The 23134-nt window shown below is 38.1% G+C and overlaps 1 protein-coding gene across 2 annotated transcripts; it reads left to right on the top strand.

The window, feature by feature from the left end:
- Nucleotides 1-13228: 13228 nt before the first annotated feature.
- On the top strand, nucleotides 13229-22914 carry LOC306986174 (specifically androgen-regulated gene protein). 2 transcript variants are annotated; one of them, XM_079589084.1, is made up of 4 exons: nucleotides 13229-13314; nucleotides 19277-19458; nucleotides 19992-20178; nucleotides 20284-22914. In XM_079589084.1, the coding sequence occupies exons 2-4, from the start codon at nucleotides 19354-19356 to the stop codon at nucleotides 22071-22073; spliced, it is 2082 nt and encodes a 693-aa protein (XP_079445210.1). In that variant the 5' UTR covers nucleotides 13229-13314; nucleotides 19277-19353; the 3' UTR covers nucleotides 22074-22914. The 2 variants fall into 2 exon arrangements, with proteins under 2 accessions (XP_079445210.1, XP_079445209.1); XM_079589083.1 differs by having other exon boundaries at nucleotides 19989-20178.
- Nucleotides 22915-23134: the final 220 nt, after the last annotated feature.

Raw genomic sequence — 23134 nt, 5'->3', positions numbered from 1 at the left:
TGTTCCACCCAGTGATTGAGCTGATCGTTGAGGTTTGTGAGTATTTCTCCTGTTGAGGATCATAGAGGGGAGGACTTTTTCACCAGAGGTCCTAGAGCCTGCTTTAGACCCTGGTACATACCACCAGTATTACCGGTAGCAGAGCAATCTTCTACACATCTGCAGATACTTTCCCAGTAGAGTAAACTGGCTGTTTGACAGCCAGTCGCGCCGCACGCTTATCCGCAAGTGATGGAAGGATGTTTTTGAGTACGTCTATCGAAGCTGGAAAGTGCGCAATCACTAACTATGTTACGAAAGCGCAGCCAGGCCGATGTAGCATCCTGGGTGGGGGTAGACAGAACAAAATTGGTTTGCAGTGAAGCCTGAAACTGTTGGCAATTTTCCTTTGGCTTAGTTGCAAGAACGTCAAGCATCGGAGACCGCTTTGGACGAGACAGGTGAATTATCTTAGGTATGAGTGATCTGTGTCGCAGTCAGCAGAATGCATTGATCTAGCATGAGTGAGGTCTGAAGGTGGGTTTTTTGAATGATCACATGGTCAAGTTGATGCCAGCGTTTAGAGCGCGGGTGTTGCCATGTCATCTTGGACCACATTGAGCCTTCAAAGAATGAATTTGGGATGCATAGTTTAGGAGGCTCGAGGAGGCGCTGTCCGTTGTCGTTCATTGAGCCCACACCATGTGGACCTATAGCACGCTCTGGTGGTGTTACTGCCTAAACAAGCATTGAAATCGCCAAGGATGACTATATGGTGGCCACGACTAATGTTGGAAAGAGTTTCACTCAGCAGGAGATAGAAAGCATCTTTCTGCACATCTGGCAATGTCACTGGACCCGAGGTGGTGTGCAGTCGCAGTGACCGAGTTGCCAGTCGCTAAGAGTTTTCTCCAGACAATCCCATCGTAGTTGCTTGAAACGTCAGGCGCCGGGGCAAGAAGTTAGTGGATGAATGCATGCCCAGAACAAAGCATCCACCTCTGGGCCCAGCACTGCAAGCTCCAGCGGAGAACAAACTCATACCGTGACTGCCAACTCCTGCTGCCAAGATGACATATTGCAATTCAACCCATTGCTGGGGTCTGGATTGGTGGGAGCCAGGGTATGTCCACACGCCGGTGGGCCATGAACTCAACATCTCTGGGGCTCCAGACTCCCTCATGCACTTAGCCTGGGTCCGCAAGGTACCCAGTTCACCGTGGTGCACCACGTGGAGGTGGCATGAGAGTCTTGGCAGACAAGACGCTCTAACCATCAGTGAGTTGGACATAACTGCCTCCCCTTCACTCTCACGAGTATAGATGGCAGTTGCAGATGGAAGCGAGAGAGACAAAGCACCTGAGAGCCAAGCAGCTAAGCACTCTACGCAAACTGCGCTGCAACACTACACGCACAAAGGCCCTGTGTGACCAGAACACACCACACCACAAAGAGATTTCAATACCCTGCATATTAGGGGTGTATTGGTACACAGAAGTCACGGTTCGGCACGTACCTCTGTTTCGAGGTCACTGTTCGATACGACAAAGCAACAAATCCCCGATTCTAGGTTTTGTTTCATTTATTTTGAACAGACAGTAGTGCAAATTACAGTTTGTTTCAATTTAGTCCCCCCTGAGTTAGTTGTTACAGTACAGCCTACTTTCAAGAGTTCACACTTAATCCCGGGACTCACTTAGCAACTGTAAGGCCGATTATGAATGCAATTATTTGATACTTATGACTGATCATGCCCAAATGCGCAAAGTCAGAGACAGTTGTGTTCAGTCGGTGATTAAAATCTGCTCCAGCCGTTGGAAACAGTCTAAGTGTGTTTAGTTCAGTCAGAATGTTTCAGCTTGTCGTTATGTGTCCCCAGCTTTACAAATAATCAGATAATAGACATGTTTGGCGTGCTATGTGAGGAGAGAGCTCCGAGCTCAGTTTTTTGGCCCCAACCCAGAGTTATTCCCCCTTTCCCAAGCTGTGGTAGGAACCAGCCAAAAGTGAGTAATCGGGGTGGCGGAGGGAAGCTGAAAACTGTCGAGGAACATAAGTGAGTCGGCTGCGTATAGGCCTCCTCTCGTGCTGATTGGATGGGCGTGTTGATTAGATGGATCATATGAACTTTGTTAACAAAGTTTGTTAATAAAACATAATTTAGTGTATTAAGCACTAAGCAGTAAACAGAATGCACTCATATGCCATTGTCACATGCACAAAGTTCAATATTACTCTTTTTCAAGAAATCACGGAAAGATGAATGAAAAGTGCCACTACATCTGAGCCTACTTCACCTTTCCTTGCATGGGGAGACAGTGAAGCGGCATCTGAAGCTTCCCATTTCCAGGACACGCAAATTTCATTACTGGACTGTAGTACTGAGATTTCAACGACACAAATTGGCACAATGCTCACTCGTATTGAATCTGTGTTTGGCATCACAGAGACTGGTTTAAGTCTTATCGGACCGTAGGCAGTTTGTTGCCATGGGTGGACAAAAGTCTAAAATTGGCTCAATCAAGTCCAGTACTTTTTAACATGTACATTATATTTTTCCTCTTGGTCAGCTCCTTAGATCTCTTGGACGTAAGTTTGACTTGTATGAGATGACACCCAGATTTACATTCACTCAAAACCGGGTGATCATGCGGCTGTCGTCAAAATTTCCTTTGCCTTAACAGTGATATAACAGAGGTCATGATCATTGGTTCTACCCACCAGTTACATAAAGCTAGATCTTTAACACTTAATGTTGATGTTGTTTCAAACTAAATTAAAGATCTTGGGGGTGATTTTTGATGCTCACTTATGTCCAGAACATGCTAAAACGTTTTTTTTTTTCATCTCAGAAATATTGCGAGATTGCGTTGCGTGTTATAATTTACTGTGGCAGAAAATTGTGTTTTCGTCTGTATTGATTATTGCAATGCTTGGCTTACAGAGCTCTCAAAAACCACTCTACATGTATTGCAATATGTCCAAAATTCAGCTTCTATCCTGACGGACCAGGACTAAAGAGCACACCACTCCAATTTTAGATTCATATATAGGGTTCATATAGATTTTAAAATTCTTATGCTTACTTATAAGGCCTTGCATGGCTTAGCACACCATTATCTATCTGAGCTCTTAACTGTTTACTCTCCAAGGCATGATCTTCGTTCCTCTGACTCTGGCCTTCTGACTGTTCCCTCAACTCGCTTGTGCTCTATGGGCTTTTTTTCCCTTGCTCCAAAACTCTGGAGCTCACTTGCATATGAGAGTTACACTTTATTTTAAGGTGTCATTGTTAGTGTAATTATATATTTAAGTACTGCGTAATATTAAGCAACTACATGTACTTACTATAGGGTTAGGATTTGGTTAAGGGTTAGTTGCATGCAATTGTGCATATTTTACTGTTAGTACTATGGTAAGTACATGTAACAAGAACACTGTAAAATTAAGTGTTACCCAAATGAGATTAGTCATGCTTTTAAAACCTTGCTTATAACTCACTTTTTTAGACTTGCTTATTTGTGATTTTGTAGTGTACTAGTATATTGTATTTTTAATATTGAATGTTAAACATGATGCTAGTTTATTGTTTTGATGTTTTTATCTCTCTTGTTATTTATGCATTTAATTTTTTACTATACATTGTTTCCTTTTCTGTGTAAAGCGCTTTGAGAACTAACAATTAAAGGCGCTATATAAAATCAAGTTTATTATTATTAATGCCAAATGATTTTGTCTCATTATAACAGTGGAAACAACTTAAAATTCTCAACTAACAGTTGACGGTAGAAAAAATGGAACGGTAGAAACAATTGAAAAAAAATGCCGATGGCTACTGTACTGTCAAATTACTGATGACCAACATTTTCCCAAATATCTTCTTTTGTGTTCAACAGAAGAATGAAACTCATGCAGGTTTAAAACAACATGAGGGTGAGTAAATTATGACAGATTTTTTAATTTTGTGCGAACTATCCCTTTACGGGTGTAGGCCTATAGGGTGCGATCTCTTTGCCGCTGACGTGCGTCTTTGAGGGATTGGCATCCGCATGTTAGGGAACTCATTTTCACACACCTGTCGGACTCTGATGTATGTTTACATGATGTGTCCCGTGTTAATGACCTGATGGATTGTGTCTAAACTGAACAGATGCCTTCTCTTATCAGTTATTGCATTCGATCGTAATTCACTTGTAGCTCTCCGGTGATGAGTTGTACTCTAACGTTTTTACTACTGGTTTTGAAAGGGCAGGGTTGATCTGTCTTGTGCTGAAATGGTTTATTTATTTTCTTTCTTCTGCAGGGCGTTGTTCTAGGCGGGGACCATTTTGCTGTTCAGATACTCATTTCCATTTCCAGATGTTAGGCATAGCAACGCCAGTCTCCAAGCACCACAACACTGCACACGTGCAAGGCCCACGTCTACTGATGTATTGCAGCACTGTACAAAAATGCACCAAAATCCCCCATATTTTGAACCTGTTTTGTGTTTTAAAAATGTCACTTGTCATTTAAATCATATATATTAATAGTACATACTCATATTTTTACGTATGCAATAGTGGGTCATTTGTTTATTGGAGAGAGATGCTTAGAGATGAGAAAACAAACAGCTCATCTGACCAAAAACTCTGCTTTGTGTTTCCCAGATGTGTATCACTCATCCATCTCATCCATGAGCATCTCTTGTCACTGTCCAGCTATAATCTGCAAGCATTGATTGGCTCCATTTGAAGTTATCTGCACTGCTCACACAAGTACGAGGCATCGCTGCTCACTTTTGGCTAAACAGAAATGTGCACAACTCTGTATGACAGGGGTGCAAAACTCAGTAACAGCCCTGCAGTCTTTAGCTTCAACCTTAAAGGATTAGTTCACTTCAGAATTAAAATTTCCGGTAACACTTTACAATAACAGTACATGAATAATCATGTACTAATACCTGAATTAATAATTACTTTACTATGAACTAATGATGAGTTAAGACATGTACTAATGAGGAACTAACCTTAACTACAACATGAGTCATATGAATTCCTGCATGAATATACCATCTTAACTACACGTTAGTACATGCTTGTTAATTAATGTATTAATTAACATTTCATGGTAAACTAAATCAAACATGCTCTAGATTAGAAGAAAGATGTATTAAAAGGGCACAATGTAAAATTGTTCATAAATTTGACACCAGCAACTGTCACAAACATCAGTGAATGACACTAGATGTCTTGCAATATTTACATTTAACCTTATCATTGAACACACAATGATGCATTCATCATTAAAAACAATTTAATCTCATTCCATTTTAAGTGATTCCACTGCTGCCATCAAGAGTGAAATACCTACACTAACATATTCAACAGATGCAATTTTCACAATTAAAATCAGTGTTAGCATGTATTGACCTATCTAACTCTGGGGGATACGGTGAATAAGTTAAAGTCCCAACAAATCGGCGTGTTCCTTTAAATCTGTTGTTGTGTTTTATGTAAAGTAAAATACAGGTAAACTTAAGCCTCTTGATTTAAGGTGAACTGCTGTTTAAAAGCCTTTATGTAGTCATTTAGATTAATCTTATGTATTGTTGTTCATATGTGTTATTGTTATTATGTATTGTTGGTTCTTTTTTACAGTCTATCTATGGTTGGTTCACATTTATCAAGTATAGATGTCTGTTATCATCACTTAAACATGTGTATACTGGCAGTTGACTCTAGGGGCAGTGCCCCGGGGCATTTCACTTGTTCACATGAAGTCACACTGCCAACTATTCAACACTGTGATAGAGAAACTAACTGATTGTTGTCTGTGTTGAAATTTCCAGGTAAGAAAAGTGATGTGACATCATAACTGGTGTATAAGTAAATTCGATGTTTTAGTTTGATGCATTTGTTTCATGGAATTGATAAGAATGACCGCATCGACGCACCCGCGGCTGGATTGCGCGATGTCGGATGTCGTGCGGGAGATCATCGCGGCTTTACAAAGTTTAAATGAGATTAATTCCGTTTCAGTGCACTCCATGTTTTAGTAAATAGAGTTTACAGTTATAACGTTAAATTGCTAATTAAAGTGCTTGAATGTTAATCGAGCTCTATAAGCTTAGTAGCCTACTGAAATGTTAATGTCAGTAATGTTTCATTTGGTGGAATAGGCCTACACGGTTTTAATTTTCTGTGACCATACTGTATAACAGACAAATGTGTAATGAGTTTATGAAAAGAGAGTTTTTCACTTGTTCACATGAAGAAGTCACACTGTGCCAACTATTTCAACACTGTGATAGAGAAACTAACTGATTGTTGTCTTTGTTGAAATTTGCAGATTTTACAGTGTGTGACAGCAATACAAATTATATGTGCCACCAGAAAACAGCCTCTTCTGTGTGTGCAATATTTAAAATACCTTGATTTAAGGTGAACTGCTGTTTAAAAAACTGTTAAATAAAGTGCATTTTACCTTTTGAAATTCTGAAGTTTTTTTTTTTTTTTTTTACATGCTGGTGAATACATATTCAAGTTATCATTATCTTGGATATACTGGTGCAAACTAAGAATCACCTTCCTTGATGTTATTTGGTATTGTAGATAATAACTTATGACTGCTTGATTGTACACATTATTACTAATTAATCATTAATTACTTATAAAGTAACATGAATTCATGACTTGTTAATGTATCATAATGTCATGACTTTACTTGGGGGGGCACATCATTACTAATTCATCATTAATTACTTATAAAGTAACATGAATTCATGACTTATGTAATTTCTTGTCTTGGCCCTCCAAAAGTACATCTTTAAAAAGTTATCAATTACACATGTTCTATACATATTCAGCTCTTCTAAATCAGGTTGTAAAGGTTTGTAAAGAAGTGAAAGAGCAGAGGTGCTGTGCCCGCATTTGGATGGAGAAGGAACTGAACGGTAGGAGGAAAGTGGACACATTTTGAAGGGGCAATAGTGGCCCACACGAAGAGCAAGAACACAAGACTAACATCCGACTGCATTATGATATAAAGACAGTAAACCAATCCACAAAATAACCACAGAAATAACCATCATCTGTGCTAACACTGATTTTAATTGTGAAAATTGCATCTGTTGAATATGTTAGTGTAGGTATTTCACTCTTGATGGCAGCAGTGGAATCACTTAAAATGGAATGAGATTAAATTGTTTTTAATGATGAATGCATCATTGTGTGTTCAATGATAAGGTTAAATGTAAATATTGCAAGACATCTAGTGTCATTCACTGATGTTTGTGACAGTTGCTGGTGTCAAATTTATGAACAATTTTACATTGTGCCCTTTTAATACATCTTTCTTCTAATCTAGAGCATGTTTGATTTAGTTTACCATGAAATGTTAATTAATACATTAATTAACAAGCATGTACTAACGTGTAGTTAAGATGGTATATTCATGCAGGAATTCATATGACTCATGTTGTAGTTAAGGTTAGTTCCTCATTAGTACATGTCTTAACTCATCATTAGTTCATAGTAAAGTAATTATTAATTCAGGTATTAGTGCTTATTCATGTACTGTTATTGTTAAGTGTTACCAAATTTCCTGATAATTTACTCACCCCCACGTCATCCAAGATGTTCATGTCTTTCTTTCTTCAGGAAAACATTCCAGGATGTTTCTCCATATAGTGACTTCAAGGGGTTCAAGGGGTTGAAGGTCCAAATTGCAGTTTCGATGCAGCTTTAAAGTCTCTACACGATCCCAGCCGAGGAATAAGAGTCTTATCTGGCCAAAACCATCAGTCAACCATCAGTCAAAATAAAAATATATACTTTTTAACCACAAATGTTGGTCTTGCACGTCCACGACTTCACGCATTATGTATAATCACGTTGAAAAGGTCAGGCGGTAACCTGACGTAGGCCGGAAAATGTATATACAAACTTCAAAATCATCCGATATTGTTTTATCTTTTATTTGTTTTAATTTTTTGTAAATGGCGTTTGACTTTTAGTCTTTGTACGTTCTCTTTATAAACACTAGGTTGGTACTTCCGCCTACGTCACACTCGAGCTTTCAATGTGATTATCTAATGTGTGGCGCATCACAGCCAGTGCAAGACCAGCATTTGTGGTTAAAACGTATATCAATGTTTTTTTTTTCTTTTCTTTAGAAAGTAGAGTTTTTGAAGCTGCATTGAAACTGCGGTTTGGACCTTCAAACCGTTGGACCCCATTGAAGTCACTATATGGAGAAAAATCCTGGAATGTTTTCCTCAAAAAACGTAATTTCTTTTCGACTGAAGAAAGAAAGTCATGAACATCTTGGATGACGTAGGAGGGAGTAAATTAAAAGGAAATTTTAATTCTGAAGTGAACTAATCCTTTAATTAAACACACCTGATCCAGCTCATCAAGTCCTTCAGGCTTGCGGCCCTCCAGGAGTTTTACACCCCTGCTTTATGGTTTCTGGAGCTGATGTAGGGTCATAATGTTCAGCAGAGTTATGTAAGCTTCATTATGAGTGCGTCATCCATGACTTCAGGGCCTAAAACCAAATTTGTGCCACACCTGACCAATGGAAATTTACCATAAATATTGTTCACCAACCATGAAACTGTTTTTGCAAAAAAAACTGTTATGACACCAAAACTTTAGTTACCAGTGAAGATTCAAAATTTCATAAATGCACAATAGCTGCTATTAGGTCAGTACACATGACCATGGGAATGGGATAGCATTTGCTATGCTATTGAATAGCATAACATGAAAACTACAGCCAATCAGCAGTTTTATGCATCATTTTAATTCTCAGTGACCCAGAATTAATAACGTTTGACTACATTTATTTCAGAAGCATTTTGTCTGTAAACCAGTGTTATTTATTTAATAAAATGTGTAAACATAATGACAGGAATACTATATCAGCGATTTAAAAAAAAAAATACAAATACAGACTGTTCACATATATAAAATGAACTGAATTTTATTTTTAGGAAAGCAAAAAGTGCAATATTAATTGTCCAAACTGTCCAAAACAGAAATTTTGCCAATTTTTGAAATGAAGAAACACTAATTATCCTTTAAACAGGAACATGAACTGAACATGTCAAGACGTCTTTAAATGAAAGTGATTCATCATGGGTGCAGAGCTTTTTACCCAGCATCCTTCACTCATTATAAATCACATTAAAAAGACTTCACAAATAACATCAGGTGATTTCATGTCAGGTGACTTCACAGGTCATTAACAATGTCTGTAACGTTATTTAACGTATTGATATTCAAATGATGTTACAGGGCTGTTGCTTAGAAGTGCAGTTGGGATTGTTTTTGTGAATATGGACTGTTCTGGTCTTTGCTGTAAGTGTAGAAACACGGGAGAGCAGTTCCAGATGTGCTGGGAGGTCTGATTTCTGCAGCTGCCCGTCCCATCCGATGTCAACCACAGAATGTTCTCACCGAGATTTCAATTGGTCAAAGAATCTGATCAAAACAAGTTCTTTATGATGTAATGTCTGGGCTGGAGTGCAACAGTCGCGTTCCAGAAGTAAATACTCCATAGGGATTTTTTTTTTTTTTTTACAATAACTTATAAACCTTTAAAAACATGCCTACTGTGAGCTATGATGATATTTGCTTCAGCTTGCATCGCATTATTTCAACTATTTGCAATGAACTTAGAATATATAGTTTTTTTACATATATATAATCAACATTTTAAAAGAGTAGCCTACACTTTAAAAAATGCTGGGTTGTTTGGGTTTGTCCATATTTGACCCAAAATTGGGTTAAAACAACCCAGTGTAGTGTAGTTTTATATTTCTTCATCGTTTTTAATTCGATTATGCTGTTTGCAATGCATCATGGGATTGTAGTTCTTTCCCTCACTAAAGCCTTTAAGTAGCCCTACACAGTCTTTGTATTTTTGTCTGATTTTCAAAACCGTTTTTTTGCTTCAACTCAAAGTGTGTAGTGTTGTGATTCTCCTCGGAGCTGGTTGGCTTGTTCATGGCTTTATGACTTTTTTAAAAATCCTATGGGAGAAATGAATGGGGAAAAAATACTTGTTGCAATCTATCCACCTTTTTTCTACGCCCCATGATGCTTTGTGTGAAATATGGGAGTAACTGTTTTAATTCAAAGTGATTTCCGTCATTGTGACAGACAATAAATATTGTAGGCTATTTACCTGCTTTAGAGCAAACACTGTTAACAGGGATTAGAAGTGAAACAGACAATTACATTTGAAAGCATAATTTGTTTACAGTAAATCTTTGTTTCAGTCACCAAACCTGACGTGCCAACCGTAAACTAAAACGCAATAGGCTCGTTATAAAAAGGTGCCTAGACCTGATTTTTTTTTTTTTTTACTTGTAAAAAAAAAAAATATATATATATATATATATATACAAACTTACACACCGCCAGGTCAAAGTTCGGAAACATTTAGGTTTTTTTATGTTTTATGAAAGAAGTCTCTTACACTCACCAAGGCTGTATTTATTTGATCAAAAATACTGTAAAAACAGTAATATTGAATGAATTAACTGTACACCCAAAGCGCTTTACAATCATAAGGGATTCTCTCCTCAACCACAAGGCAGCATCAGGCAGCCACAGTACAATGGCTCCAGTACACTCACCACACACCAGCTATAGGAGAGGAGAGGGATAGAGCCAATTCTCAACTCTTTACGAGAAGTGCCATGGGATTTTTAGTGACCACAGAGAGTCAGGACCTCGGTTTTACGTCTCATCCGAAGGACAGTGCTCTTTGACTGTATAGTGTCCCACACAGTGTTAGGACCCACACAGCCCACAGGGTGAGCGCCCCCTGCTGGCCTCACTAACACCTCTCCCAGCAGAAACCTGGATTTCTCAGGAGTCTCTCATCCAGGTACTGACCAGGCTCAGCCCTGCTCAGCTTCAGTGGGCAACCAGTCTTGGGCTACAGGCTGATGAGGCTGCTGGCATATCACCCTGTAATATTGTAAAATTATTGTAATATATATATATATATTTCTCCAAATTTCAACAAGGTGAAATGTTTCTTGATTTCTTTTAAAATGATAATATTGTAGAACAATAAATATATACTTGACATTTACTTAGGTTGAAAAATAGATAAAAAGTAAAAAATTATTTGTACAAAAGTTTTAACATGCACCTATGCAGCTATAATGGTCTCCACTGGAAATTCCCAATATAATATTTTTAAACAATGATTTTGAACGATTTGCTGAGATATTCTTCAAGCAGCTGTTAATAATGTACTGTCATTTGTTCTCCTCTAGATGTCTCTGTTGGACTAACAGACTAAAGGAAAAGGTTTCCAAACACAGATCCTACCCAGCAAGCAAGGACATTTTATTTATAGCACTGTTACAACAAATCAATGCAGTTCAAAGTGCTTTACAGGCAAAAAAAATAAAATAAATCGATGCACTAGATAGTAGACCCAGTAAAATACAAAAATAAGAATAAACTTTATAAGGATTTTTGTTATAACCTGAAGTTGAGGGACGCCTATGAAAACATGATTTTTAGACTAATATCTGTCTTCCACTCGATAACTTGAGTCGTAATAAACGATATGTTTTAGAGCTTAGTGCATTTATAATCTGTGTGTAGTTAGTTATCTTATTACTCACAAGTTAAAACCCCTGATGTAACTAAAGCTAATGCTGATCTTTGTGTTTGTTCAGGTTTAGGCTGAACGACTGCCGTAGGGCTTGACATTAAGGGAAGTATCAAGTTCACGTATTGATGAAATACCAACACGGTTGTAGTTTTAGCAGGCGGTGTGGGATTAAGTCACAGTTGGTTAAGGTGAGAAGTTAATTCAGGGTAATCCTGACACTGTAAAACAAAGAGTGTTCGGGGTTAATCATGTCGGCACGGCTCTGACGAGAGACACACGGATTGTCAAAAAGATCAATATTCAATCCGCAAATCAAATCAAATGATTAAACATGATATTTTTTCCGGTTTGTGATTCACATGTTTTTTTATATCACAGGATGATTCATGCAAGTCATGTTAGCATTTTGATTTTACTTAATAATATTTTCCGACTGGGTCTGAGATGCAGTTCTTGTGTTATTTTTCAATAGTAGCTACAAAAGAAAGGGAGCCTCCCTTATAATTGCCTGATCTCATCCTTTGCTTTGTAGCCTATATCTGTGATGAAAGCAAAACGTAAAACATATTTGATTTAAGAAACTGCTAAGCACCAATCAGATCACTGTAAATGCTCTTTAATGGTTATTCCAGCACCTTGACTTTAATAAAGAACCATTTTGTCTGATATAAACCTGATTGATCACATACCATAAACTTGATCACGTAACCAGGTAAATCAATGACCAGGTGGAATGTCATTGTTAAACAAAAGCCAAGAGCTGATTCCTCAAAGTTAGGCTATACTGTTTGCGTTTGCTGATAGGGAAGGCTGTAAAGTATTTCCCCTCAAAGAAAAGAGCATTTCTTCAGTTCCTGGAAATGCAAATAAATGCATCTTCTATTACAATACCAACATGATAAAACATTAATCACAAGTCTGAAGCTTGAGAGTTTTGGGGAAGGAGTCATCTGGCCTGGAATTATTACATATTTTAATTAGTAGGCCTACATGTCTTTTAACATGGTTGTGTATGTGAAATATATTAGGCTAATGAGGTATTTGAACAACTTGTACAAGTTAGCCTACTTGTATTTCATTTCCTTGGGTTGAAGTGAAAGTTGCGTTTTTAGGCTACATCTCTTCATACTTCAGTTATTAGTGATGGTTATAATGGTCTTCTCATCTGTGGCAAATTCATAATACTGAATGCACTGTTTATTTAATTCTGGAATTCTACATTTGTCAAGAAACTTGAACAAAAGCAATGTGGATGGAGTAATGTATCCCACAATGCAATGCTGTCGACTTTTATTTTTATTTTTTTAAAGACAAATTAACATTTACACTTGCTTATTATTCACTTTGAACGTTAAATTGGATTGGAGGAAAAAATTAAATCTAGGCTATTAGTTGAAATAGCCTAAACATGAAACGTGAGGAGGTTATGTGACAATGGGTAGGCTAATCCATTAGTGTTACATTCTGTGTATTGTTTTACGTAATATTTTTAAGATAATGTTTACGGCACAGTACATGCCGTGTTTACTGTAAACTGTTGTTTGCACGTTGTCTCGGGCGTTTAGCCAATCAGCTGCGGCTTTGTGTGTGACGCATGCGCAGATGAGCTCAGATGAGCTGCGCTGTTGAAGAGTCTCGCGCTCTGACTGGTTTACTTCAGATCAACTGAGAGAGACACGCAGGTGAGCGACTGCAATTCCTGACGGACAGGTAAGACTGTAACTGCCTTTTGACGGGTATTTTCAGACTCGTATAATGTTGCATATGCCTTAATAGTCTAATAAATAGTCTGAAAAGTTAACTATGGCAGCGTAAATGTGTGAAAGGTTACCTGTGTGTCAATACAATAGCCGTTTTTAATGTTGTCCACTATCATGGCAGTAGGAGTTTATGTGACAGATGTAAAATCCCTGTTCACATACTGTACACTTTAAAGACGCTTAACGTATATAATGTTGTGTTTGTGAAATACTTTGTTTCATAATTAAATGTAGTTAACTTAACATTTTGATTTAATATAGTGTTTAAAAAGATCATAACTACTTAATCTGTTCATTTGGATATTCTTGTCAGGGCATATATATATATGTGTGTGTGTGTGTGTGTGTGTGTGTGGCCCTGACAAGAATATCCAAATATATACTATATAAAATGAACTCAAACTTTAGCTGGGAATCATTTGCATATTGTAAAACATTTGTGTGATGCTTCCAGGATTATCATTTTACAAAAGCTCATTTGTTGAATTCGTCTGATGAAGCCAAAAGCATGTTTTATTTAGTGTTCAGTGCACTAGACAGCTAAACAGCCGAGGGCCAATCATAAATCTTTCCATGGTGTCCTGTTGTTAAATAGGCGGTGTGTATAAATTATGGGGACAGTTTATCTAATTATGCAAACAGAGTCTGCAGCTTTCATGTGTGCTTTGCATGTGGATTTGGACTATGTGTGTTTATTCTGAGTAAATGATTGGCCAAGGACCACAGATGACTGGCCTTCATGTCGTAGGCTAAATATTTTACTTTTTTTCTCTCGTTTTGTCACATTAAGCTTGTTGAACTTTGTATGATAGTGCAATTATGTAGAAAATCAGTTGTCTGTGACAACTATCAATTATACAGCTCAGCATCATTATGCTCAAATATATACGACTACAGATTGCTGCGATTAGCCAATCAGAATCGATGCACATAAATTCCCCAAAATGCACATACAAAACTTATGCACTTTTTTATCCAATATGAAGACATGCTCATAAACAACGATGGAAACACATTCACGAATAAATCCTTTGACGCGCAACAAAAAGCTAATGTGACTTTGCCTTAACAGAGGCTGTGATTGGATAACTGGACTAACCAGCGGACCAATCACATCTCAACATCTCACATATTGGTTTTGTCGTTCTGATATGCCTGAGACAAAGTCTTTAATCAGAATAATTTTGGTTTAATTTCTCATTTTCTCTCCCAGAAGCGTCTCACACGATTGCGTTCTCACACACTAGCATCAGTGTTTGCTTTTTTATTAACTTACAGATATTTTGCGCCATTTTCCCTGAAAGTGTTGATTTTGTTCTCTTGAACACATGAGATGGAAACGCTGCTTTTTGATCTAAAATGTTGTATGCGATATTCCAAGTTTGCACATACTGTAAGTTAAATTTGCAGCTTTAGATGGAAATATAGCTATTGACCTTTAATCAGTTTCTCTATGTCCACATCACATGCTTATGCTGAAGTTACAATTGGCTGTGAAACGTTCAATTAAATTTAAACAAATGCTGATATTTATTTAGTGGTTCTACTTGGACACTAATGTCTTTGTTCCGGCTCGCTATCTATTTTAAGCTGCCACTCCCTCAAATGCACACGAACATGTTCCTTTTATGAAAACAATAGTGTGTGTGGGCTCAAGGGCAAACCCAACCATACGCCGCAGAACCTGATTATTACTTCATGCTTTTTGAAAGGTTCATTAAGCTCGGTTGTCTCATTATATCTAATTTCACTTGTTTGCATTCTAGTCATAGTCAAAGTCAAACATTCCCAAGCCCAAAAGGCAAGGAGGTTTTTTTAATACGTGAATAAATTCGGTGAACAGCTGGAATTTGCAGCAGATCCAATCAGGCACAGTGGCATTCCTGTGCGAACGCAGCTTAAGGTGTCGGCCGAAGCCATCGTTGTTTCTCTCACGGAGTCACGGAGAAGAAGGTGTGTGTTCACGTAATTACCTCACCTCAACGGGGCAGAGCGGACTGAAATATGCTGAACAACTTGAAAACTTTCACTGTAACGATGGCTGGCGGCGTTCACACTTGTTCACGTTTCTCAAGGCACTGCTGTCATGTGTTTCCCCGTCTCTCATTTCCTCTAGAGTTTCTCTGCAAGTTAATTTTGTAAGGAACGTATTGAAAAATTTAATGTGGGCTCTGTTTCAAAACCTAGTGATCTGTCTAGGGAGCCATTCACATACAGTAGAACGCATTTACATGATATGCACTACTGTTCAAAAGTTTGGGGTCAGTAAGAAATTAATACTTTTAAACCGCAAGGATGCATTAAACCGATCAAAATTACATTAAAGACATTTTATAAAGATTTCCGTTTCAAATAAATGCTGTTCTTTTGAACTTTCTATTCATCAGACTTGAAAAACAATTCGTCACGGTTTCCACTAAAATATTGAGCAGTAAATAATAATAATTTCTTGAGCAGCAAATCAAATCATATTAGAATGATTTCTGAAGGATCATGTGACACTGAAGTACTCCACTGACACTGGAGTAAGGATGCTGAAAATTCAGCTTTGATCACATGAATAAATTACATTTTAACACTATATATCATATAGTGCCTACTGCTATTAAAATTTTAATAATATTTCACAATATTACAGGTTTTACTGTAGCTTTGATCAAATAAATCAAAGGTGTATATGACATTCTTCTTTCAGACGAATACAATCGGAGTTATATTAAAAAACGCCCTGGCTCTTCCAAGCTTTATAATGGCAGTAAATGGCCATTTCTGTTTTGAATTTCATAAAAGTGCATCCATCCATCATAAGATAAAGTGTAAGAAAAATATCCATTTTAAAAGTTTATAAAGTAAAATAACTAGCCTAGCTTCCGGCCAAACAAACATGCGGATTGCACCTATGTGTAAAGCCAACGCATTCTCATCCTAGGTCGTCATATACTGACACGTTTGACATTTCGTCTACATCCAACGCACATGGCACCCTTTAGCGTCAATATGACACGCACAGAGCTTTGTTCGGTTATGGTTGGGTTTAGGTCTGGGGTAGGGTTAGGGTTAGACCGCTAGGAGGCGCCTTCTGGCCCATATCTATCTGCGTCTCATATTGACGCTAAAGGGTGCCATGTACAAATTTATTTTATTAGGATAAACCCCTTGAGATGCATCATCTCGTTTTCAAGGGGGTCCTAAAGTACATCACAACCATCACAAACGAACAAAGTACAATTATACATACTAGACAAACAAATACATACAGAACCACAAACACACACAAAAAAAAAAAGAAAAAAAAAAGACAATAATATTAACAGAACTTTACAACCACTCGATCAAATGAGCAGAAATACATTTGATATTGAATGTATAAAGTATATATATAGATGTATTTGTATTTGGATCACAAAATAATAATTCAATTAATTTAAATAAAAATACAAATAAAATAAAAAAATTCACATTGAGTCAGCATCATACATTACAAGAGCACTCAATCACAAAGTAAGAAGACAAGGTATGCTTAAACATCCCAAATGAAGTGATGGATCTAATATCGGAAGGTAAGTTATTCCAGTCTAAAGTGGCTTTAAACATAAAAGCTCTTTTGTCAACTGTCTTCTTGGCTCGGGGGACAGAAAAATAAAGCTGAACAGAGTGCCTCAAATGATAATTTGATGTAATAGGAACAAAATACTGTTTTAAATAAAACGGGTAATTGAAATGGATACATTTGAATATTAGTTGAAGCCAGTGCCTTTGTCTTCTTATATTTAAAGATGGCCAATTCAGGGCATTATACATTGTGCAGTGATGCGTGAGAAAAGGGCATCCAAGGACAAATCTGCACAGTCTGTTATAAGCTGATTTAAGACGGGAAAGGTCAGATTTTACAGAGTTTAGGTAAACAACATCACAATAGTCAAAAATCGGAAGTATATGTGCGTTGGATGTAGACGATATGTCAAAAGCGTCAGTATATGACGCCTTGGGATGAGATCGGGCTGGTAAAGCGCAACTTATGCGAGTAATGCTGATATTTACGCCACGCCGTGATGACATACGCTACTTCTGACACCACAAGTTGCGTAAGTTGCGCTTTGGGCGTAAGTACTGCGTATGTTTGTTTGGCCGGAAGCTAGATTTTACTTTGTAACGTGTTATATGAGTATTTTTCTTACACAAACTCATCTCTTCACTTCAGAAGGCCTTTATTAACCCCCCAGAGCCGTGTGGAGTTAGTTTATGATGAATAAATGCACTTTTATGGACTTCAAAACATAACAGCCATTCACTGCCATTATAAAGCTTGGAAGAGCCTGGACATTTTTTTATATAACTGAGAGAAGAACGTTATATACGCCTAGGATGGCTTGAGGGTGAGTAAATCATTGGCTAATTTAAATTTTTGGGTGAACTATTCCTTTAAGTAATATTATTTTGACTGGCTGTCTGCAATATGGGCACATTGTGTTCTCTGGGCGTGGGCCTTCAGCGGTTTATTTCAGTGTGGTTTTATTCTGAACAGGTGTGTCAAACATGCTTATATTCTTTCATGCAACTGTGCGCTTGTGTACAGTAGTAGAAATAGGCTTCCTACATCTGATGTCAAAAGCTGTGTGTCCAGTTAAACTACAGTATTTTGGCATAAATGTATCTTCCATTCAGTATAATTTAGTCAAATTATACAGATGCAAACATCGAACCCTCATTCCGGCATGGGAGGCGGGCGCTAACAAGGACGTAAAGACGTCTAGCATCAGTCACTACTCGCTAACACATATCTTGAGGCCAGGGGAGTGAGGTTTACTCACACAGCTCTTCCTAGCTAACCTCCATTACATATGACATGCCGTCATCCCCAAAAACTATGTAAGATGAAATCAAATCCGACCCAGTCCCAGACTATGTTAAGTGTTTGTTTGTGAGCTTGAGTGTGTGGTAAACTCTTGACTGCTTAATTGTAATGGTGTATATCATTATTCATATCTGTACAGTGTGACGTTTCAGTCAATCAGTCATTTTTACCAAGATGATCCTGATAGGGACATTCCCTAACAGAAAAATGCTTTGGCGATAAAGTGATGTTATGAGATGGCGAATACCATTATACTTTGAAATAAACCATGGCACTGCACTGAAGAACATTTGTTGTAGGATTTACTTTGAAACTATTTTCACTCTGAAATTGGTAGTAAATTTCACAAATAATTACAAAGAAATGGCAAGTAACCCATTGAATTAAACTAGAAAAACTGTTGCGTTGCTTCTCAAATCACATACTGTATAGTAGGTACTACATTTGGTTTAAAATTTACTCTGTGACCATTAAAAAAGTTTATTCTACATAGATGAATGTGTGTAGTATGAATGTAATCCAGACGTACTACATCCGCCATGTTGTCGCAATGTGACCTACTACTCACATTGATATTTACGTTACGTTGCTTCACCACCTTTCACAATTCCTCTCCCATGGCCTCATAGTAAAGTGTCCATCGGATGCATACATTATGCCAGAAGTAGGAATTTCCGGGTACTTTTTTCACTTACTGTTTTTCTAGTATTCGGACATACTACCCTGTTGGCGTACTGTTTTCTGCATCCTAGTAGGGAATTATTCAATTTCAGAAGCAGCGGCATAGTGTTTTTCTTGTAATAATAATAACAATCATTACTCCAATAATAAAAAATAAACTCCAATAATCTAAACTTGAAAAATTATTTTTTACATTCTGTGTGATTTTCATAGTCAAATACAATGGTATTTATGTGATCCTCAAAAGTACTTCATCATATATCATCATAGCAGTGTCCAAAATACCATGTCTAAAAATTGTGTATTTTTAGTAGTTATTGCATTATATGTACTATTATTACGTTATCTGATTATTTATTTGTTTATATTTTTATAGATTGGTCCTCTATTTGCCATCATTAAACAAAGCTCCTTAAAGACTCGTGTCACTACCTGACTCGCACTTTTTGTGCGATGCCAAAAAGTGACACCTGGCCAGGGGGCGTTGCCATTAAATCTGTGTCTGGCATGGACAGTTCAGAAAGCTGTGATAGTGTGCTCAGCATCAACTCTGGATTTGTGAGTATCAAGACATTTTTTGATTTCTTAGAATATCTTAAAGTGGTAGTTCACCCAAAAGATAACTCTCACTGACTCATTCATTCATTCATTGATCCTTACACAACCTTCTAGGATCATAGGAATGAAGCCTATCCCAGTTTCTACTCACTGACTCACCATCAAGTAATTCCAAACCTGCTTTTGCAGTTATTTTATCCATAGATCTTTTCCATACAATAGTGTTCACATCTGTTATGCTCCTAAAAATACAAAAAGTACCATAAAAGTACTCTATATGACGGATTGAGTATGATACAAGGGCGAGTCAAATTGTAATTTTTGGGTGAACCATTTCTTTAACCAACGTTTGATTTTTAACACAAGGAACTGTCTCTGCTCTTTGTGAATGTTGGCAGTTAAAAAATTGACTTTCTCCTCAACACAACATTCATTAATTTACAAAAAAATTATAATGATGATTTTTAATCAATTTTTGCTGAAAAAACGATTAATTTCTTTTAAAAAGCACATTTTTCTTTGTGTGATAGAAGAGTGAGGACAGTCTGGAGTACCTTTCTGTTGAGGAGAGAGCATGTCTCATGTTTCTTGAGGAGACCATTGAGTCTCTGGATGTAGAGGAGGACAGCGGATTGTCTATGGATGAGCCTGATGGCCTATCTAATGGCTTGGAAGGAAAAACTGCTCATCGCATACCAGTCTACCAGAACAATACTGAGGGTAAGCATTACCACTAGAAATATATAGAGAATATATCCACACACACAAAGTGGAATAACGTGGTCTGTTTAAACAATGGCTCATACAGTAAATGTTCTCTTTCAGAGCTATCAGCCCATGAGGATCCAAACAAAGTGATCGGAAGAGATCATAAACCTTCTCAGAAGAACCTTGTGCCAACTCCATTGCTCCTTGCCAGTGGGAATGCCAAGACAATCAGCAAACCAATGGAGTCATCTCACATAGAAGTACCAGTGGCATTTATTGATGCACCTGATGTGTTCGGATCAAGCCCTAACCATCAACAACCTGGACGGACAATGTCTGTAAAATCTGCTTTGGAAGTAGCAACTGCTAGACGAAAAATTGGACAGTCAAGTGATGTAGTGGACTTGCCACCTTCTTTCATACCTGAACCTCCAGTTAAAACAAGTTTGCCTAGTGACTCTAAAGCAAAAGATGGCATTCATAAGAGTTTGGATGTGAAGTCTCAGCCGAAGCAGCAGAAAGTTTCCTCAGCGGTGCCGCTGGAATTCATTCCTCCACCCTCAGACTTCATGGATGAGCCAATGAAGAATATAAGCCTCACTAATTCGCCACTACCTCCACCTGCTAACGATGGGCCACCAGAATGGATTCCCGAACTCCCCAAAATGGAGCCGCATGTTTCTGGTGGATCCATAAAACCAACCGAAGTGACCAAATCAAGGACTGCAGACCCAGAAACGTCAAGAGGGCCATTATCCCACAATGAGATCGAAAACCTGCACAAGAAGGCCTCCATGAATAAAGCATCTCACTTGACACCGATAACGATTGTGCAACATTCTGCGGCAGACAAACCGATGACACCTTCACCATCTTCAGAACATGTTCCTGCTGTGTCAAAAGAGTACGGCGACTCCAAAAGCCCACCAGCTGTGGCGCCCAAACCCAAGAAACTCCCATCTAATATCATCTTCAAAAGCCACAAAGACAGCGGGAGCACGCATTCGTTACTTCTGCAGAGCGAGCGCACTCAGATGGATCCTCAGAAAATCAGAATGGAGGCTTTGAAAAAATTGGGCCTGCTGAAGAACGAAGAGGTTGAAACCGGTCCCAGCGCCTCTCCCCAATCGCCAAAGTTCAAAGCTAAAGCTCATCCAAAGTCTCCAGCACCTGTTGAACCCGTGCAAGAACTATCTAGACTGTCTGAAAGTCCCGGACCAGGGGACATGCAACTACGTGTAGATACTCTAAAGCACCAGGACACAAAAAGCAGGGAAGGTTCTTTTAAGAAGCAACCAGTTAGGTCCTACGAGATCAAATCGGCATCTCTGGAGCGCCCAGCAGCTGGGATTGTCATTGAACCTGCGCCACAGATGAAAACCCCCGACAGGACCCATGTTGAGTTGTCGCCAGGTCAGTTACGAAAGCCTCAAGCTCGAACTCCTTCTGTATCTAGACTGTCTGAAAGTCCTGTACCAGGGGACGTGCAACTACGTGCAGATACTCTAAAGCACCAAGACACAAAAAGCAGGGAAGGTTCTTTTAAGCAGCAACCAGTAAGGTCCTACGAGATCAAATCCTCATCCCTGGAGCGCCCAGGACCTGGAATTGTCATTGAACCTGTGGCACAGATGAAAACCCCCGACAGGACCCATGTTGGGTTGTCACCAGCTCAGATACGAAAGACTCAAGCTCGAACTCCTTCTATAGGGAGCGCAAAGGACTTTGGTATTGGCCATCAGGCTGAGGATTCAAACAAATCGCTCCACGCTGCTGCGGTTCAGCCAGGGAACGATGCCCAAAAGTTGCCCCGCTCCAATGGAATAAGCGTGATGATCTCCCCGCACAGTCAAAATGGCGAGAACCGGCGTGAAGCCTTGAAGAAACTGGGATTACTGCGGGACTAATGGATGGTGCTAATGGCCTTTCTCTGGGAACTTATTTCACAATTTATTCTGGACCGTTGGACAGTTGGTTTTTGCCCCGTTGAAAGCATTGAAAGGAAGAATGCTGAAAATGTCTCGCATGAAACGGACATAATTTGTGATGCCTTTGGTTTCGACTTGGTGGTCGATATGCTTCCTTAACTACCTGCTTAAGTAATTAACACAGTTTAATATATATGCACTTTCTTCTGAATTGTTTTGGTAAGGCTACGTCCGCATGAATCTGGATAAATTTGAAAACGAGTTTTCATTTCGATACGCTGTCCATCCATTCAATAGTTTATCGGTCCACTCCGAGACATCTGAAAACACAGGAATGCTAAAATGAAGATTGTACAACTTGTTACATGTTATCTTGTTACGTGTTTTCATAGTGTTATCTCTTAAGTGCGTCACGACTAAATATGTGTTATAGATTTCAAATGCCTCCATTTTCAATGGCCATACTAAAACTCAAAAATGCCATTTTCATATATTTTTTTTAACAGCTCAGTTTTTGCTGGACAAAAACATTGTTTCAGTGTGGGCCAAAACGCAGAGATGCCTCGATTTTCCTCAAAAGATGCGTTTTCAAAATTTATCCTGATTAATGTGGATGTAGCCTAAGAAAAGGAAATGTAAATACAATTTATTTAGGCATAGAATTAAGATAATTATAGTTTCCAGATCACTTTCATATTATGTAAACTGTAAATGTAGTTTGCAGTATTTTCCTCCTAAAGAATTGAATAGAATATTCTAATTATTATTTTTCCAGTGGCTCAAATCTAATCGTTGGTGTATATATTTATTTGCCGTTCTCTCTATTTAAATAAAAAATAAAACCTGTTACTCTTGTATAAGAACTACGCTCTTCATAAATATTGACACATTCAGTTCATAATAACTCACCTATTTATGAGGGTTTCTTGTTAAATAAAGACATTACACTGAAGATTTCATTCATCTATATTTTGGAGGAGGTATGTAAAATATGTAAATATGATTCACATTAAAGTCCGAGAAACGTTTGGAGTCAAGAG

The sequence above is a fragment of the Phoxinus phoxinus genome (assembly GCF_949152265.1).
Source record: "Phoxinus phoxinus genome assembly, chromosome: 18".
Lineage (NCBI taxonomy): Eukaryota > Metazoa > Chordata > Actinopteri > Cypriniformes > Leuciscidae > Phoxinus > Phoxinus phoxinus.
Note: the sequence above shows the minus strand (reverse complement) of the source record. Positions and strands in the feature narration are given on the sequence as shown.

What these genes read in the sequence shown, in the direction of transcription:
- LOC306986174 (XM_079589083.1), top strand. Translation starts at nt 19,354, where the DNA reads ATGCCAAAAAGTGACACCTGGCCAGGGGGCGTTGCCATTAAATCTGTG. An exon ending in TCAGCATCAACTCTGGATTT is followed by an intron (nt 19,459 to 19,988) that starts GTGAGTATCAAG and finishes TTTGTGTGATAG; the next exon opens with AAGAGTGAGGACAGTCTGGA. An exon ending in CTACCAGAACAATACTGAGG is followed by an intron (nt 20,179 to 20,283) that starts GTAAGCATTACC and finishes GTTCTCTTTCAG; the next exon opens with AGCTATCAGCCCATGAGGAT.